A 21,155-nucleotide genomic window follows, 5' to 3' on the forward strand; every position below is an offset into this window, starting at 1 on the left:
TAATAATAATAATAAAAAAAGTAGTGTAATATACTAATATTAATCCATATTTTACAATGAAAAGAAAATGACTTCATATTTCAGACGTAAATCACCTGTCAGTCATTGCGTACTTCACTTTCCTGCGTCGGTTATCTTCGGTGTTTTGCTATGGCGACGAAGTCGTTCGTCCAAGTTCAACCGGACTCTCATTTCCCGATTCAGAACCTTCCCTTTGGTGTGTTCAAGCGCGAGCCGAATTCCGAGCCTAGACCGGGGGTCGCCATTGGAGATTACGTCTTGGATCTCTCCATCATTTCATCCGCTGGTCTCTTCGATGGAAAGTTTCTCAAAAATTCCGATTGCTTCAATCAGGTGTGTTTTTTTTTTAAAAAAAAAAAATCGACTAACCTTTACTCGATTTAATTCGAGATTTCCAAGTTAGGAGAGGTTTTTAGTGCTTTTATGCTATCATGTGAAATACTGAGTAGTGGATATACATGATCTTTGGTTGATCTCGTATTTTAATACTCTAGTGCAGCCTCAGTGAGTGGTTTCATAATAAAAAAATCCGAAGTTATATGGGAAGCGAGTAATCTAATCGCTTGTTTTTAATGAATTTACTCGAAGTGAATAGCATCACGGAGTTTAAAATTTAAGAGCGCCGGAGTAACTCTATGTTTGAGAAAATGTGCCCGTATTACTTCTAAATTCTAATTTGGTTGGAAGGAAGTTGTGTATGTTAATCTGCACTGCATAATCGGAATACAGTGTATAATCTACGATTTAATGCTGGAAAATGTCCTATGCAACAGCCTAATCTTAACAAGTTTTTGGGATTGGGACGACCGGCATGGAGGGAAGCTCGTGCTACATTGCAAAAGCTATTGTCAGGTGGTCTACTCACATTCTGTATCGCATAAATTATATTTACCTGCCTTGCTAAAGTTATAGTAACATTCTCTAATTGTCGCTAGATTTCATCAATTATATGTGATTTTATTGCATAGTTGAAACAGTAAATTAGTTGTTTACGACCTGCAGTTTCAGTGCTTGATTGTTTAATCTCTGAATGCAGCCGATGAACCAAAACTGCGTGATAACGAAATTATAAAACAGAAAGCCCTTGTGCCGATGGTAAGAGATTCTTACTGCTTAAAAACTGCTTGTAATTAATAATTTGCTGTATTTCTGTTTTAATCGACAGTGATGTGCTAGGATAAGGTCCAAATGCTTCTTCCTATTGCAATAGGAGACTACACGGACTTCTTTGCATCTAAGCATCATGCCAAGAACTGTGGACTTATATTTCGAGGCCCAGAAAACCCAATTAACCCAAATTGGTATCGCAATTTATTGTCTTCCCTCGCAACCCATAGCTCTTGGGGTTTTTTAAACTTTTCTTTTTGGTGACTGAATATTTTTCAGGTTTCATATTCCTATTGCTTATCATGGGCGTGCATCCTCTATTGTCATCTCTGGAACTGATATCATTCGACCTAGGTTACAAAATGCAGCCTCCCTTCTTTTTTATTACCAAACTTAATTTTCCTGCTTTTTTCTACCAAAATAATTATTAAAAATCCGACATCATCCAATTCCGGGTGATATAACTGTTAGGTGCTTTTACTGTCTATTGCTATCAATCAATCTTTAAAAATTGTATTTGAGGTTCTTAAAGTAAATCAGTGACTGTTATCATGTTTCGTCTAGAGGTCAAGGTTATCCGACTGGAAATTCTGCTCCCTTCTTTGGACCTTCTCGTAAATTGGACTTTGAACTGGAAATGGTGAGCTTTCATACCATAGTATATAACTTGATAGTTCCTTCTGGTCTAAATTTCAAGTGGAGTGCAACTGTTTTGTTGTCCTGTGAATCCATCTTGGTAGATATTATTCCAACTACCTGCTTTTTTAGACCTACATGCATGTTTTCTGAAAATTGCTGTCTTTTAGGCTGCCGTAGTTGGTCCTGGAAATGGATTAGGGAAGCTCATTGATATTAACGAGGCGGCAGATCATATATTTGGACTTGTCTTAATGAACGACTGGAGTGGTATGCATACACTTTCTCCGTGTCTTCTTTATGTTCTTCTGATTAAATCACACTGAAATTGATTGATTTGATATATTTATTTCAATGATAATGAGAAGTTGGTTTTGACAGCAAGGGATATTCAGGCATGGGAATATGTGCCTCTTGGACCTTTCCTTGGTAAAAGTTTTGGTAAGAGTTCATCGCATTATTGATTGTGAACCGTGTTCTTTAAATGAGTCAAAATTTCTATGGTGTGTCTGAGTGCTGATGTCCGATTTTTACTCTGATTAAATTGTACATCTTTAACTCTGTGGGAAAGTATCAAATACTCAACTTTTGCCATTTGTTTCTACTGCAGGCACGACTATATCTCCATGGATTGTAACCTTGGACGCTTTAGAACCATTTGCCATTGATGCTCCAGAGCAGGTGCTTGTTTGCATCAGACAGCGTGCCAGCTACATGCATTTTGCAAAAGCATAATAATTTCTGTAACGTTAATTGCAGAGTCCTCCTCCCTTGCCATATCTCACTGAGAAGAAATCCAAGAACTACGATATTTCATTGCAGGTGTAGTCTGCTCTATATCCATGCATCGGTGATCGATAATACTCTCTCCTAATGCATCTTTTCAGTCTATACATTTCTGGAGCAAAATTTTCCACCGCTAAACTGTCAAGACTTGAGAGCATGTTTTAAAATTTTATACATACTGAAGAAAATGTTCTTACCAGGTTTCTATAACACCTGCTGGACACGAAGAAACATGCATAGTCACAAGAAGCAACTTCAAGAACTTGTATGCCGTTAGCTTGGTTTCAATTTTACGATTTGTTTTCACTTAATGATAACAGTACTGTTGAGAAATTGATGCTAATTAATTTGCTTTGTGGTACAGGTATTGGACAATCACTCAACAACTTGCTCACCATACTATCAATGGTTGCAACTTAAGGCCTGGTGACATCTTTGGAACTGGAACTATTAGTGGTCCTGTAAGATTGAATTCTGAGATAAACTTGTAATGCAGTCATTTATGTTGCCTTCCTCCCGTTCTAACACATGTTAATATTCATCACATTTGTGTTTCTGCCTGCTTGTCAAATGTCCATTCCCCGACTTCAACCACAGGAACCTGAATCATACGGATGCTTGCTAGAGTTAACATGGAACGGGCAAAAGCCATTATCTCTAGGTGGAGCCACTCGTACATATCTTGAAGACGGGGATGAAGTCATTTTTACCGGGTGGTGCAAGGTTAATTTCCGTGGACATATCATCTTGAAGACGGGGATGAAGTTCACTTTTTTTTTCTTCGCTCTTTTCTGCCACAATTTTTCAGTTTCACGGAGTGATTACTTCTTTCAATTTCAGGGGGAAGGTTACAGTGTTGGCTTCGGAATGTGCTCTGGGAAGATTAGTCCATCGCCTCCCTGAAAACTCAATCTTAATTAGATTTTTTGTGTTTGCTATCATGACTTCCATGTGTGCTAGGTTTTGCTGGTGGGTAGGCCAGAATTATCAGGGCTTAAAATGTGGAGATTTCTTAGAACAATCTTTATATTGCAAAAATTTCGTGGCTGTCAGATTTTTGTGTCATTTTTAAATAATGAAAGCCTGCTTGTTAGTACAACTTCTTGTGACAAGTAGTAGTCAATCTAACTGAGTGGATATTCTTGTTTCTACCGAGCACGTAATAGCCACATGCGTAGACCTTTAGAAACAATTGAAATTCTTGAAAATGAAACAGAAGCATCTCATAAAATGTTAAATTCACCACATCAAAACTACACCATCATCCTCTAAACAGAAAAACTGCATTTACACTGTGACGAGCACTTTTTGCAGTCCTCTAACCTTCGATACTCGCCCCTCCAATCACATCTCTTGTTGCATTTGGTATGCGGGCTGCCCCCCTGAAGACACCCGTCCATGCATTGCATAATATATACACATCCAGGGCACCATCAACTACCATCAGATGGGCAGCCAACAGAAGGCAAACTCATCTCCCACAATAAGATCAGCGTTACACCGCACAAAATCATAATTCTCGGCATCTTAGAGTTTCCACAAAGCCAAGTTATGATTCACGCTTTAGCTTGCTGGAGGGCTATGTATACATTGGCGCATTTGAACATTTAAGCCATTTCTGAGATTGGTGGGGTGTTTTCTTGGATAGCACGGTATTTGTTTCTCCTCGGTTTTGCCTATGAGCTATTCGTTATCCTCTGCGTAGCTTTTATCTATATGTTTCTTTGGTTTAATTTATTGATTCATTTGATATAGTGTGTTCGATTTCTCATTCCATAAATTTATTTTAAATAAATATCAAGTATTTTGCCACAATTTGACCAAAATCAGATTGAACGAGAAATTTAATTTCATTGGGTCGGCGTGATAAAATATCGCTACGTACCCAAACGAGCAGCACAATAAATTCGACCAATCTATGACACAGTTTCAAACACATAATAACTTCAGTTGCCGGACACGAGAATAGTAGTCGTTCAAAAATTTTATTTGAGAAGATGTGAATTATCGTAGTTAGAAATTAAATATTTAACAAGTATCTATTTGACAAGCAACTTTTTAACAAGTACAATTATTGCGCCATTGATAATGCGGTGGTATAATACCTACGGGCAAAAGCCATTATCTCTAGGTAGAGTCAGTTGACCGCCAAACCAACTACCCTCGCGACGTCTTTCGCAAACGTGCCGACAGCGAAGAGCTCCGCCAGCCCCCTCTCGACCCCACCGCACCGCAACAACGGCGGGAAGAACAGTGAAAATCCGGTGACCATCACGAATCCAACGGTCAAGATTGTCGAGACAGCCATCGGCAACTGCCACCTGCCGTTTACAACCTTCTTGATAGCAATCTCAACATTCAAGCACACACCGTGCAGCAAAAAGAACCAAGTGATTTCCCAGGTGGGCTTCACCCGGCCCAGGTAAAAGAATATGAGCTCGTGAATCAGGCCCGACACGACGAATGTGGACATCACCGCTGGCAGCGGGGCCCAGTCTCGGCCCATTAGGCCCGTCGACCAGTGTAGAACTGGAATGTACAGAGTGGGGCGCAGTATCCGCGTGACCATGAGGTTCCACCGACGCCCCCAGAAATCTTGCAGAGAAGTCGAAAGGTATGGCTCGTTGAACTGCGGCTCCAGCTCCGCGCCGAGCAAGCCGCGAGCCATGGCTGCGGCAATGGCTAGCATAATCTCCAAGGCAAAGTATATGTGGAAACAGTATATCACCAGAATGATTCTTGGATGGATGTATTCCTCGAAACTATATATTTTGACTATTAACGCCAATAACAAACCCTTCATCGCATAGTTTTTTATCGACCTATGCCTNCGATTGGTACGTTCTTGTTTACATTTTCTGTAAAGAGATTAGATTGTGCCACCATTTTCTGCTTCTGATTTTGAAGTCCTGCAATGGGAAAGGCTGCAAAGTGGTTGCAGGGGTTGCTTGGAATGTATTGGGCGGAAGGAGAAATCAGCAGCTTCATCAAGGTATGGTTATCAGCGTACATATATTTGTTCTACTGCTATTTTTCCGGTAAGATATTAACCGGAGGAGTCTCCAGACTCGCCTGTTTCCTCCCGGTGGTGTGCCTGTTCCTTCTCCTCCCGTTGCAGTTGCACTCCATGCACCTCGGCGGTGTCACCGCCTTCTTCCTCGCTTGGCTTACCAACTTCAAGCTGTTGATGTTCGNTAAAAAAGAGTATCGCTATGTTTGGTCACTGCACCACAATCATCCTTGAGTCACCACAAAGAAAGTGAATGCGAGAGCCTGGTCAATGTAATCAACAATCTACCTGTCAAGTAGTGTTGTTTTCTTATTTGATAAAAACATATCTCATGTTGGCCAATTCGATCAAATTGTAGCAATTGATCCAACCTCATAGTAACGACATCCACATTTTAGACTCTCACAAATCCATTTCTCATTAATCTATTTACCCTTCAATTCACCTCATCATGTGATGCAAGCCGCATGGAGTTCTACTGAGTACAGGAATTAGACTCGCTAATAAGAGTGGAAGAGCCCACTTTCATCATGCTCAAGCATTTTAGAGTGCAATCAAAGTTTTTTTTGCTTATCTAGTCTAAACAGCATTTAGGTAGTGAGATCGATATCTCTAGGTTAAAGAAGTTAACAATCAATAAGAGTAAAATAAAATTCCAATCCCAATGCAATGCGAGAAGGCCCTGCCCTTATAGTGGACATCTAAAGAAATCAAAAAACCCAAACAAGAACAAGGATTTTTTAGCAAGACGGCAGTGATGAGACTGAAATTTTCGAATAACGGGGACAACAAAAGCAAAGAATCTCAAGAAATCAGAAACCCCAAACAAGAGCAAGACAGGAGCAAACGCGAGAATGCTAGAGAAATCGAAAGAAACAAAAAAAAACAGTAGAAGAAAACCAACCCAACAAAAAAAAAGTACCTCAAGAAATCGGGAACCCCAAACATGAGCAAGATAATGAAGAAAAATTGGGAAAAAGCATAACAAAAGCAAGAGGGAAAAACTAACATGGTAGAAGCTTTCCAATGACAGCAAGGAGGAACGCCGCGCACGAGGTTTGAGAGCGAAGAAACCGCAAGAAGATGGAAGTGTAGAACAAACCAAAACAACCTTTTTTCTTGCCCTTTGTTCGCTACCGTTGTGGGGAGAAGAAATCAGAAACTCTTCGAAACAGAAGCTTCCAATCCCAAAAAAAAAGTGAAGAAGATGCTGGAAACAAAAGAAAAGTGAAAAAAATGAGAGAGAAGATAATGACCGGTTCCACATCTTTGTTTCTGGTTTTGTTTTAACGTGGATATCAAAAACATGTTACATGTATTCATCTGTTTACCTTCTACCGTACCTAAACTGGCCATTTCAAACTTATTGACGCTTTCATATATGTAGATAGATAGATGTAAAAAAAAAAAAAAATTCTCAGGGTGAGTCATATCCAACTTTAATAAGTGGTCGCTTTAAAAAGTAATTTTTTAAAAACTAAAAACAGTAAGCACATAATTACATTTCGTTCCACTGCCCAAAACGAAAAAAAGAGTAATTAAAGAGATTCCTTGGATGTCAAATTAAAGTGCATATTAATTTACTTGTACCAAAATCAAATAAAGTTATTCAAAAATTGACACATAACAGCTCCATTATAAGATACTTACAATAATTAGCGGCCCGACAAACACACTATTTATTCATTAACTTAATGGATGATGTACGTGTTTGGTCAATATAAAAAAACTAAAATAATTATGATATGACATCACACACGTACACACACATATATAAATTAATGTAATTAATGTTTACATACACGCCTAATTAAGTAAACATTTGCAAGCATTATATACATCAACTATTCTTACAATTAAGATTTCAATAAGAATGACATGTCATAGTTGTTGGAGTAGGTGATCGTTTCAACAATGATCATGAGTTTGATTTTCCTACCATCACGTTTTCGAGCGAGCATGTTATATATAGTTTGCTCAATACAGTTTAACATAACTAGAGTTATTTACGGATTACCATGTTAGTTCGGAAATTAATACAATGTACACAAAAGGGTAGATGTTGTGGGTTTCATCTCCATAAAAAGATAAATAAAAAAGATTCCAATACAAATGAGTAAAACCTAAATTACTTGGTACTGTTAGGGAGTAGCTGGCCTGGTATCCTGCACAAAATTTTAAAATACTTTTTATATATATGTTATATGTGCACTATAAATGTTTATGTAGTTGATTAAAGTTGGTGTCACATTTCCGTTGTAGTGCGAATATATAGTAATCCCACAATGCATACAAAAGAGCAAACATGTAGGAGGTAATGTCGTGCCACTTTTTCCCTAAATGTTACACACATTTTCTCTATTAGTCACTTTATATTTTACATAGAAAAAAATCTAAACAAAACTTTTTTTTTAAATCGAATAATTTTTATACATTAAAAATAATTTCGTGTTAATTGTTTAGTATTATTTGATCAAATTAAAAATAATAATAACACATGCAACGTGTGTACATCTTTTACCAGTATATATTATCGTAGGAACTTACATAATAGTAATAATAACTTGGTAATGAGTGAATACGTTACATTTACATATAAGTAATTGTTATGTATTAAGTATCAGAGCCATGGAAATAGTTTTGGTTGATGATTTAACACTGTTTATTCAAATGAATATTTTCAGTATGAAAGAAACTGTTAAAAACAGTTTAAATGAAGAATATGATTTACCTGAAAATTTAGATTTATTAAATAAATGGACAATTCCTAAGATAGAATCTAAAATGATCTATAAATTAGGAACATTTGAAAAAATTGGTTTAAAACAGGTAGTAAAAACTACAGAATCATCAGTACCTCTTCATAATGAAGAAATGGTTATTCGACTATTAAATAATAAAGATATTTTACCTTATAGGAAAAATTACAGATTTATTCATATAGGTTTAATAGAAATTGCTTTTAGACCTTTAACTTTAGAAGGTTTGCCAGAAAGCTTTATAGCAGCTTTAAGATATGGAAGAAATTTAAATTGGAAACAATCCCTTATGGGAATAATTAAATCTAGTCTAGATCATGGTCTAGTATATTTTGATGTTTATCCAAATTTATCTTTATCTTTGTCTGATATAAATATCTTAGACTCTTTAACATTAAATGTTAAAACTCATGGTTAAAATTATACTCCTGGTACAGAAGTTATATGTATCTGTTATCGTATTTATTATAAACCATTGTTTACACTTAATCCTATGTGTCAAAGAATTGATAAAAAATTAAATGAAACTATTCTTATAGAAACTAATTTTAATAGATCTAATATTACAACTCGTAGATCTATAAAATGGGAAGAAATAGAATTTCCAGAAAACTGGATAATTGAACAAGCTGTTCCTAGAAAATCTATAATAAATAGGGATTTACAGCAAGTTATCCAAAATCATGAAGGATCTGTTCAAATACAGTTCAATAATGAACAAAGAAGATTATTACCCTCTTCTGTTTATGCTAGATCAAGATCTAGTCATTCTTTTATTTCACCTCTAGATTATATGGCTTCTAGAGCTTCAACTTCTCAAATACGAGAAGAAGTAGAATCTTCAGCAGAAGATTTAATTATTAATCAAAATAATATTGTACATCAATGTAACTTTCAAAAAGTTAAAGAAACTGATACTGTTTCAGAAATGAATTTTACTATTTAATGGATAGTAAACCAAAAATTGATTTTACTAAAGGATCTTTTGCTAGAGCAAAGATCAATGCAGAATTTTATTTACCCAAATGGAAATCTTTCAGAGATTGGTATTTTAAAAGTTTCTCTGAAGAAGAATTTGAATATATTGTCACAGAATTTTATAAATACTGTGAAAATCAAAATAGATTAATTCATTTTGTTCCTTGGTTTTTTAAAACATTTATTATAGATTATATTTCTATTCTTGAAAGAAATTATAAATTTCCTTCTGGACAGATTCAAAAATCTGTTTATCCTCCTCAACAATCTTTTATTATAGAAAAGAATAATAAAGTTTTGAATTTTACCGCTTTTTCAAGATTATTTGAAAATGATATGTTACAAATAACTGTTAAACATATCAATCAAATTTTGGAAAAACAAAATTATACAAATTTATATCTTACGATAATAGGAGAAGAAATTACTTCTTTAAAAGATCGTATTGATAAAATTATTTTAGCTATTAATCAAATTAAACTAAATGTTCATATAAAAGAACCAGAAACTAATATTGTTTCTATTGCGAGTTCTTCTATTAAATCCCCTCCAGAAATTAAAGATTTTAAATTTAAATCTTCTGTTTCTGATTTAGAAAAATTATTAGAAGAAAAATTTAAAAATCTTAATTTAAATACTCTCAATGAAGAGATTGTTAATAATAATATTTCTGAGGAAGAAATTAATAAAATCAAATGGGCAGATAAACCTACCCAAACTAAATATTATTATGATAGACCTACTCCCATGGATGTTCTTGTTGAAGAACAAGAATATATTTTCTCTAATAGTTATAATGGAAAAAGTATATATGAATGGAATATTGATGGAGTTAGTGATAAACAAATTTATAATACTGCTCACAGAATGCTTATGTATAGTACTGTGTGTAAAACTTCAGGTAATACTGAAAAAAATATTGCTAGAATGATAATAGCAGGATTCACTGGCCAACTTAAAGGTTGGTGGGACAATTATTTAAATGAATTTCAGAAAAATGATATTTTTAATTCAATAAAAATTGAAGATCATATTCAAGTAGAGAATGTTGTTTATTCATTAATAACAACAATGATTGAACACTTTACTGGTAGATACACTGATAATAGTGAACAAATTCGTACTTTATTAAGTAATCTAAAATGTAAAACACTTACTGATTTTAGATGGTATAAAGATACCTTTTTATCTCGAATTTATGAGATATCAGACTGTAATAATAGTCTTTGGAAAGCCAAATTTATAGATGGTTTACCTTTTCTCTTTGCAGAAAGAATTAGAAAAGTATTAAGAAAGGATGATATAAATATTTCCTATGAAAGTTATACTTATGAAAAATTAATAAGTATTTGTATTCAAGAGGGTTTAGCTCTCTGTAATGAATTAAAATTAAACAATCAAATTAAAAGACAGAATTTACTTGAGAGAAAACAATTAGGTAAATTTTGTGATCAATTTGGTATGAATCTACCTAATACAGGTAAAAAGAAAATAATTAATAAAGATGACAGACCTTATAGGAAGAAAAGACATTTGTCTGATAGACAAAAAGATAGAAAGAAGAAAAGAAAAGAAAGCCGTGAATTACGGAAAGCTGAAAATTATAAAGCTAAAAATAAAATAATTATTTGTAGAAAATGTAAAAAGCCAGGACATTATGCTAATCAATGTTGGGCTAAAAACAAAATTAATAATTTAGATATTGATGAAAATCATAAAGATAAAATCAATAAAATAATAATGGATTCTAATTAGAATTCAGATAGTGAATCTGATAATAGTTTAGAATCTTACAATTCAGAAGAAATTTTAGATAATGATTACAGTTCTTCAGATCAAGAAGAATGTCAGAATTGTATACAAGGAGAATCTTGTATCAATAATTTAAGTGATATTGATAATAAAAATGATGAGTTTTATAAACTTATGTCTCAATTTAAAGATTTAAATGTTAATGTTTTAACTAATAATAATCTTTTAGAATTCCTTAAAATGATTAAGGATCCAGTATTAAAATCTACTATCATAGATCAAATGGAAAACACTGCTTCATCAAGTAGTGGAAATAATATAATTGTTAAACAAGAACAAGCTTATTCTATGCAAGAAGTAAAAAATATTTTACAACAAAAATATAGTAAACAGAATCCTGTTACTATACAAGATTTGGTAAAAGAGATTAATAATCTTAAAGAACAAATTAAAATTTTACATCAGAATAATAACCATTTGAGTTATCGTATCTCTGTTATTGAAAATAACAAAGAAGAATCTGATATTATTGATAATAATAAAAATATTTTATTTAATAATGATAATCATTTATCTGTTTTAAGTATGATTATATCTCAAAAATGGTATACAAATATTACTTTGTTAATTGATAATTCTTATAAAAAGAATTTCATTGCTATGATAGATAGTGGTGCAGATTTGAATGTTATACAGGAAGGATTAATTCCTACAAAATATTTTTATAAAACTACTCATTCTCTCTCTCATGCAGGAGGAGAACCTTTAGAAATAAATTATAAATTACCTAAAGCTTATATTTGCAAAGATAAAAACTGTATTCAAACCAGTTTTTTATTAGCAAAAGATATTTCTAGCCAATTAATACTTGGTTTACCTTTTATTTATCAAATATATCCTTTAAAGCATGTTGATGAAACAGGTATTATAGGCACTTATCAAGGTAATCCTATTTCTTTTCAGTTTATAACTAAACCTGTTCATAGAATTCTTAATGAATTACAAGAAAAGATTGATAGAAAAACTTTTCAAATTAATTCTTTAAAAGAAGAAGTTAAAATTCTAACTATAGATGATACATTAAAAAATCCTAAATTACAGGATAAGATTAAATTTATTTATAATAAATTTTCTTTAGAAATATGTAATGATCTTCCAAATGCTTTTTGGAATAGAAAGAAACATATAATCTCTCTTCCATATGAAGAAGATTTTAAGGAAATCAATATTCCTACCAAGGCTAGACCTTGTCAAATGAACTCTGAATATTTAGAGTTATGTAAGAAAGAAATTCATTCTTTATTAGAAAAAGGTTTAATAACACCTTCTCAATCTCCTTGGTCATGTACTGCTTTCTATGTTAATAAACATTCTGAGCAAGAAAGAGGAGTACCTAGATTAGTAATAAACTATAAGCCCTTAAATAAGGTTTTAAAATGGATTAGGCATCCTATTCCTAATAAAAAAGATTTATTAGATAGATTAGTTAATGCAATCATATTTTCAAAATTTGATTTAAAATCAGGATTTTGGCAGATTCAAATACAAGAATCTGATAGATATAAAACTGCTTTTAATGTTCCTATAGGACATTATGAATGGACAGTAATGCCATTTGGACTTAAAAATGCCCCTTCAGAATTTCAACAAATTATGAATGATATTTTTTATCAGTATAGCAATTTTATAATTGTTTATATTGATGACATTTTGATATTTTCTAATAATATTGAATCTCATTTTAAACATTTAGAAATGTTTAAACATATTGTTATACAAAATGGTCTTGTTATTTCAAAATCTAAAATGGTTTTATTTCAAACTAATATTAGATTTTTAGGTCATATGATTGAAAAGGGAAAAATTATTCCTATCCAAAGAAGTATAGAGTTTGGATCAAAATTTCCTGATATTATAACTGATAAAACTCAGTTACAAAGATTTTTAGGAAGTTTAAATTATATTTCTCCTTATATTCAAAATCTTACTAAAGATTCTGCTATCTTATATGATAGACTTAAGAAAAATCCTTTACCCTGGACAGATAAGCATACTAAAGCTGTTCAGATTATAAAAGAAAAGGTTAAAAATCTTCCTTGTCTTATGTTAGCAAATCCCCAATGGGATAAAATTGTTGAAACAGATGCTTCTGATATAGGTTTTGGTGGAATTTTGAAACAAAAAGATCCCCAAACTAAACAGGAATATCTGATTCGTTTTTATTCTGGAAAATGGAATAATGCTCAAAAGAATTATTCTACAGTAGCAAAAGAAATCTTAGCTATTGTTAGATGTATTTTAAAATTTCAAGATGATTTATATAATCAAAAGTTTATTATAAAAACTGATTGCAAATCAGCAAAATTTATGTTTAATAAAGATTTTAAACATGATGTGTCTAAGCAAATGTTTGCAAGATGGCAAGCTCATTTAGCTCCTTTTGATTTTGAAATCATTTATAAAAAAGGTGAAGATAATCATCTACCTGATTTCTTAACTCGTGAATATTTATCTTAATGTCTTTCTTTACAGATATGTATTCTCGAGGTAGAGGAGAGTCCTCTTATAGAGGGCGAGGTGGTAGGGGAAAACCCCCTAATATTATTGCACAACATGGAAAACAGAGGCTAATAGCCCAGAACTTATCTAGTTCATCAGCCAGTAATACTGAGCCAAATACAGAGTTATACAATGAGTTTCAAGAATTCTTGAAACAAAAACAGAAAAGTAATACTGATTCTCAAGCTTCAGCATCATATGCTAAAATCATTACAGATGATGACAATGATTCAGCTCTTTATACAGAGACAAAACATAGAGAATTAATTCTTCTTATAGAAGAAAAAGATACCCAATGGGAAAAAACTCCATGGACTATCATGGAAAGATACTTAACCAATACATCATATGTATATGGTGCTTATAAGCAAAGAGGATTTTATGAAAATCTTCTGTTATCCACAAAAAGTGTTGATATAACTCACTTTTTCAGTAATACTCAGCAGAAAGGAAGTTATAACTTCTCCAAGTTCATTATCAAAAAGATCATATCTATTGAAGAATGGGGTATATCTCCATTATTTGAAAAAGAATTTTATTCCGAGACTCATAAAATGAGTTTTAAATTTAATTTTTGGGATTATATTGAGAGTTTTAATAAAACTCTATTTTATGAAAATGAAAAAAGAAAACATACATGGTTTTTGAAAATATGTGAAAATGTTTTTCATTATCCAATCCCTAATTGGTTTTTTATTTGGTGGAAAATATTTGGTCCATCAGCAAAAATTTTGCCTGAGGTTTTTATAAAACCAATGAATACTTGGTTAAATGTTTCTCCAAAAATTCAAAAATCATTTACTGAGCATTGGATTGATGGAAAGACTTTATGTCTGTTCTTTGTGGAATTCGGAATTCTTTGGATCTGGAAATGGCAACCAGAGTGTGGTTATACTGATGAAGGTATTCCCTGCCTATGGAGAGTCAGCTCAACCAAATTTTGGGACAAATTATTACGTGAAGATCCAGAAACTGGAAAAATTTATGGCCATGAAACTCTTATACAAATGGAGGAAAAAATTTCTTCTTACCAGAAAGATCTACTGCATCAACAAGAAAAAGAAAAAGATGCAATGAGTCCATTTAAAATCTTGACTCAAAAATATTCAGAAATCTACTCCAAAGAGAAAATGGTAGAAATCTACATTGAAGAGATGAAGAAAGATCTTTATAAGAATATTGGATGTCCAGATTCAAAATCGGACAAATCTATGGCTTCTGAATCAAGTGAAAATCAATTCATTCATCTAATGCAAATGCAGGATGCTCAAGATCCCGAGGATGATATTCCTCAATTTTCGCAGATCAATGATATTTTTGAAAATCTCAAAAATTCATTAAAAGATAATATTAAAGATGATTAGGACATCTTTAATATTCTATGCAAGTGGTATATCACGACAACCGGTGGAATAGCACAAGTTGATGGAATCTCACTGTTTACTTTTTGACTTTTGTAACCATGTTACTATTTGCTTTAATAAAGCATTTACTGTTTATATTTTTAGTTGGAATCCGGGGTTTCATGTCCGGCACTTCCATCTATTTATAGGACCATTCTGTGTTCTTAGAAGAACACGGTCGAGTTTGCTCCCCTCTATTCCTCTCTTGTAAACAACCCTTCTTAATAAAAGCTTCCACTTATTCAATCAAGTTTGCTTCTTCTGATTACAATTCTGTAAGTTTACTGTTATTTTTATTTTCTGTTTTTATTTATCTTTTTAATTTTTATTTCGTATATTAGCCTGAATGACAGGCTAAAACATTTGTGTTAAATCATCCCATTACTAAACCATGATCTTTATTTATTTGTAACTTGGAATTAAATTGAAATGATAAAAGATTTCATTTAAATTTTAGAATTTGATGAAATATAAGGGTTAATGGTTGGACATAAGGTTTTAAGACGAACCAGGAAATAGTAAACACAAGGTTCGAAGTTAATTAAGAGGCATAAATTCATGTTGTAGCCCTTCAGCCTGCTTAGCCGAGAGATGGCGTTTAAGGCGTTCATGGGTGATTTTTATGAATTTATGTTTCTGAAGTTGTCTTCGGGAAATCCTCTGTTGTTTAATTTCTCTGGTATATCTTTTGTAATTCCTTTTATGTTTTCTAAAATTACCATAGATGAACTTAGAATAACTAATTATATTCTCTAAAACACTCCTCTTTTTTTTCTTTTTTTCTTTTTTTTCCAAATACCATTTTCCCACATTGCTTCTGTTTTTAATGAGAATAAATATAACATAGAAAAAAAAACTCAAATGCAAGACTAAAACGTACTAAAAACTTGTGCATTGAGAGAATGAGAATTTAATTATATTTTTTTTAAAAAAATTAATAAATAAATCTATTGATTTAATTATTCTAAACAAAGGAATTTCTTGTTGCCCTTTGCTAGTTCTGACTTTTTATAAACACTATGTTTCCAAACTTTCAAAATTCACTATAAGAAAACTTGGCTTCAAAAATGAATTTCTTAATTAGTAAACTAAAATATTAAAAATGTCCCTTTTCTTTGCATTCTTGTGGAAAATAATCGAATGATAGAGCCCATAAAATGATCAGAAACAGTAATCTGGACTTAGGAAGAAAACAATATATATAGCTAGAAAAATTATACATTAACTTCTGACTCCTTTCTACTTGAGAGGTGAGATGACCCTACTTGCCTATGTTGGATCGCCCCTTGGCTTAATCTACATCAGTCTTGCTCGAATATCTCCCGATGTAGGTCTCTCGAGCCACCGAAACATAAAGTTAAACTCCTGAAAGAGAGGGTAGTGGTGGTCCTCACTCCTCTAGTACCTGTTCGGTTCTTTTGAATAATATAATGCCCGTTGAAGCTGAAGTATCCTAAATGCTTCCATAATGCAAGTGTATACGTTCCCTTTTGTTTGGGTATATAAGTGCTATAAAATTCTTCTAATTTCTTAAACATGTAATGCTCGATTGGAGTACGAAGTATATAAATATTATTTTCAACGTCTTACCTATTTATTCTCGTATCTTTCCTGATCATTATGAGCTCTAATTTCCTCAAAACTCCATAGCCAAGATGATTCCACTTTTTTATATCCATGTGAATCACTTTGCCACCTCAATTGATCTTAAACTACATGAATGTGTGTGTGTATAACATGACACTCTAAATCACATAACTTTAATTTTTATACATCATTGTATGTTAATGAATATATTTCGTATATTCGACTTCCTTTCCAAATTATTCTTGACTAGCTCGGTCCCTCAACAAATCATGAGTTGGATTAACAATATTATCTCGGTGATCATAAACCGATCTCCAACTCGTATCGGACTATACTTCATGGCTACTGGAGAAAGCACCAAGCAAGGAATGAGCAGATCGACAGTTCCTTTGGTAATATTTGTATAATTCACAAAAAAAAAAAAATTAGAATCCAGTTCGGATACCATTGGCGCTGCATGTGGCAATCATTGTTAGCAGTTCATTCAAAAAATTAAGTTAAGCTATTTCATATCTCGTGCAGTACTTGGTGCTGCATATTATATTGCATTCATATATTCAATCAAGTTGTAAAGTCCATTTATATGAAGGATTATAAGCATTAGAAAAAACATTCAAATACGATAAATTATTTAAAGAAAAACAAGTCTATTTGTATATATTATATCATTACAACTTTACATATGATGTAAACACAACCAACACAACTCTCGCTTAATGACAGATTTTACATGAACTTTAATTTATTGTATTCCTCCAATGTGGAATAACATTTGAAAACATTAGGAAAAAAGGGAAAATTCACACTTTGAACAACCAACACACGCCAAACCCTACAAACCCTAACCTAAATTTCACAGCATTACCTTCTGTAATAAATCAAGTCTCACATATATATTAATCCTGGGAACAGAGTGTGCCTTATTTATGACATCAAAGAAACACGTACATGTCAATACAGCCTTGTTTGATCTTGGATAAAACAAGGGATTAACAGATATTGTTGAATCCTTTACGCCATATTTCCGGACTTGTCTCCAAACAGATACCCTAAAGATGAATCTCCACCGGGAGCAGATTTGACCTTTGTTGATGGACGACCCTATAATTGCACAAATATGAAGAAAAAAAAACGAAATGGGATTTAAAAAAAGTAAATATAATTAAATAGTATTCGATCTTTAAAACTATCTATGTACTTACACTGATGAAGTTTCCTGAATTTTGGCCCTGAACCCTAGGATAGTTGTTGGATATATTAGCTTTGTTCTGATAAGATGGGGATCCAAGATTTTCTTGAGGCTTTTCGACTTCTATATCAATCCCATAAGGTGGCAAAACAGCCCCCGGAGATGGCGGCGCCGCATCATTTTTCTTTTTGTCATCAGTACCAAAGAGATAGCCCAGAGAACTCTGCCCACCTCCATAGCTTCCACCTCTTTTCATAATTGATTTCTGTATTAATGAATTAAATCTTCTTGGAATATATATGATTAAGCGGAGAAGGATAACTGGGGAACCGAGCCTATATTTATAAATAATAATTGAGGATGACATGGGAGAGTGTATTCTGTGCGTTGGAATGTTGGCCGTACAAGATTGGTCGTCGTTCATTGTTTTGCACAGTTAACTTGAACAGTGAGGTATTTGGTATGTTTTTAAGAGCATCCGATGCATTTCAAATATATTTATCTATTAAAAAAAATAGTTTATTTGAAACACATGTACATTAGATTTTAATAAAAAAAAATATAATTTTTAAATGTACCTAATGTTTATATAAATTTAATTACATATGTTGGAATAATTTTTTCATCAAATATTATGTTTGAAATTTTCATTTACTATATTTTCTTTTCCATTAATAAATAAGGGTGCATTTGATTCTAGAATATGAAAGGCAAAATCGCAGCATAGGTTATCTATTTTATTACATAATTACAAGGAAAAAATACATTTGGTTTGTTTGTCACTCTACGATTTTGGTCATCTATGTTATCAAATTTCAATCTTAATCTTATATTTTCTAATTTTAGTCATTTTTCTATGGGAGTGTTTATGTTGTACTACGCAAGTCAGTACCGTATTTGAGTTTCAATGGTGCCGAATCATTGTTACATCGGACAAATGATTAAAATTGTCCAAAAAAATACAGATAAAAGACTAAGACTGAAATTTGAGACAAATATAGATGACTAAAATCACAAAAAGACGTTAAATATATATGACAAAAAAATTTCCCTAATTAAAATAATTAAATTCATTATCTCCTTTCTTATATCTGTTGCGAAAAAGGATTATAAAGCTTATAATTAAGTTACATGATCTAGCATCTATTAACTTGTGTGAATTTTTTCATAAAGCAATTGTGGATACTTAGATAGTGTTTGGGATAGCTTCTAAGAAGCACTTTCTGGATTCTCCGTGGAAGTGTTTCGGGATGTTTGTGAAAACCAATTTCTGCTTCAACTTTTAAATTTTTAACCAAAAGTTAGAAGCAAGATTGAGATGTTTTTTTCCGCTTTTGTTTCTTTGTTAATGATTTAAATTTACAATTTGACATTTGAATCTTTAAAAAGTATATCATATTCCACAATTACTCTCAATTTTTATAAATATTTTTGGAGATTTTTTAAAATGTTTTAAGAATTTTAAATAAAGTTCATAAAATTTAAAAACATATCTTATTACAAGTATTTTATATTTTAAAAATCATTTTTTATAATTTACATTTCCATATTTTTTTTAATTTTATGCATTTACACAAAAATTTTCATTTGTTTTAAAAATTTTATTAACTTTTATATATATTTTTAAGCATTCATGTTATAAAAAGATAAATTAATTTTGATATAAAATATTAAAAATGTAATAATAATTATATAAATATATTGTTGATGGTCTGAGCACTAAAATTTAGATAATTTGTTGTATGTAATAATTGCCTTTGTTGGATAGAGCAATCAAAACGTGGTGTTTAAACTAATATACGGTTTAAAAGATTTGAGTTGCACCGTTACCACTAGCTATATCTTTTAGTAAAGCGACAAGCGCTCGGTCCTACAATTGAAATCGAATCCAAGGTTACGTGTTCGATTTTCATTGATTGCAAAGAGTGTAATTATTAAGAGAGAGATTGTTAGGTGCAATAATTGTTTCTGTTGGATAGATCAATCGAAACAGGGTGTTTGAATTGTTATATAATTTAAAAGATTTGAATTTTACTGTTACCACTAGCTATAGTTTTTGGTAAAGTGACAAGTGATCGGTCCTACTTAATTAAAAAAGACAAATGTATGCTAAGGATATTATTGTACTTTTACCAAAAAGAAAAAAGAAAAGAAAAGAAGCTTGGAAGCAATTTTAATACCAAACACTCAAACTTTAGTTTGTATTAGTTTTAATATTTTATTTTCAAACACTCCATATTTTTCCTTCTCACCTACTTTCAAAAAATCTCTAGAATAATCATTTTAGAATAAGCAAAATCTCTTACCAAATTGTAGAATCTAGAAGGGCTCCTGTGTTTTTGGTGCGACATAAATTTAACTTGATTTTGATATGATAAATAATAACTTCAATCAACAGTGTATCTTGTTGCAACACACAGTTAATTCAAAGATTCTAATGATTTTCTTATATGATGTGGCACCAAGAATGAACTCATATTACAAACATTAAAATTTATCTAGACAAAAATAAAGATAAACGATAATTTTTTTTCCTCTCATTTAGGAATATCGAATGTCGTTTTGCTTTATTTTTTCCTTTTTATTTTTGTTTAGATTTATTTTAATATAGGTAAAATAAATTTATTCTCGCTATAGGAATTACGTAGGAGACCATCAATGCAAAATAAGCAATATTTGATGATTTATTGACTTCTGACAGGAGCAAAAATTAAAAAAAAAAAATATCCAAGTTACTTTATGAAAATCAAATATTGAGAAGTTACATGAATAAGACACAAAAAGCTCAATTTACAAGACTAAAATTGCAATTTCTTCCATGTGGTTATAATAAAGTTACAAGATTTGAATTCAGAAATCCAAACTGGAGGAAAATGTTGGAATATTAATAATTGCTTGGTGACACACAACTTTGCTAAGCCAAGTATCTTGAAGAGCCAAAAAAGATGTAAAATAGTGGGGATTGGATTAGCACAACACTAGTGCATTACTTGAAGAAATTTTGAATCGCAATCATAGTTTATTGAGCATCTTCAAGAAAAATAAAGTGAAGTACGCAATATGAACTATCAAATTAAAGCTCGGTTGGAAGGGAGCTTGTAGGGCTAAAGGTATCCATTTTCACACATGAACAGCCTGTTGATATGAATAAATTGCGCTCATCGGTTACCTATACTGACAACAATTGGGCACAAAATATTTTATGTTGAGAGCCGAATAATGTTTTTTAAACTAATCAAATGTTCGTGCAATATTAGTTATTGTTTAGTACAAAAGTTGCATTATATGCTCGTGGGTTTAAAAGGGCATCATTAAATATTGGTGACTTAAACTTTATGTCGTGTTCAAGATATTGGATAAGTGGGGGT

General features: G+C 31.9%; 3 protein-coding genes across 3 annotated transcripts; 1 reads left to right on the forward strand and 2 right to left on the reverse strand.

The window, feature by feature from the left end:
* Positions 1 to 96: 96 nt before the first annotated feature.
* Positions 97 to 3,701, forward strand: LOC140968544 (fumarylacetoacetase-like). Its single transcript, XM_073429551.1, has 14 exons — positions 97 to 354; positions 795 to 873; positions 1,058 to 1,116; positions 1,198 to 1,322; positions 1,408 to 1,482; positions 1,693 to 1,768; positions 1,935 to 2,034; positions 2,146 to 2,205; positions 2,375 to 2,445; positions 2,524 to 2,586; positions 2,751 to 2,815; positions 2,915 to 3,011; positions 3,148 to 3,273; positions 3,391 to 3,701. Exons 1-14 carry the CDS (start codon positions 151 to 153, stop codon positions 3,451 to 3,453), a joined length of 1,263 nt encoding a protein of 420 aa, XP_073285652.1. The 5' UTR covers positions 97 to 150; the 3' UTR covers positions 3,454 to 3,701.
* Positions 3,702 to 4,510: 809 nt separating this feature from the next.
* On the reverse strand, positions 4,511 to 5,374 carry LOC140968545 (acyl-CoA--sterol O-acyltransferase 1-like). The gene has a single exon (XM_073429552.1). The coding sequence runs from the start codon at positions 5,351 to 5,353 to the stop codon at positions 4,688 to 4,690; it is 666 nt and encodes a 221-aa protein (XP_073285653.1). The 5' UTR covers positions 5,354 to 5,374; the 3' UTR covers positions 4,511 to 4,687.
* An 11,836-nt stretch (positions 5,375 to 17,210) lies between these two features.
* LOC140968569 (protein SPIRAL1-like 5) lies at positions 17,211 to 18,233 on the reverse strand. Its single transcript, XM_073429582.1, has 2 exons — positions 17,801 to 18,233; positions 17,211 to 17,699 (listed from the first exon to the last, which is right to left on the reverse strand). The coding sequence occupies exons 1-2, from the start codon at positions 18,209 to 18,211 to the stop codon at positions 17,610 to 17,612; spliced, it is 501 nt and encodes a 166-aa protein (XP_073285683.1). The 5' UTR covers positions 18,212 to 18,233; the 3' UTR covers positions 17,211 to 17,609.
* Between the last annotated feature and the right edge of the window lie 2,922 nt (positions 18,234 to 21,155).

This window comes from Primulina huaijiensis, unplaced genomic scaffold (genome assembly GCF_012295235.1).
Source record: "Primulina huaijiensis isolate GDHJ02 unplaced genomic scaffold, ASM1229523v2 scaffold37281, whole genome shotgun sequence".
Taxonomy (NCBI): Eukaryota; Viridiplantae; Streptophyta; class Magnoliopsida; order Lamiales; family Gesneriaceae; genus Primulina; species Primulina huaijiensis.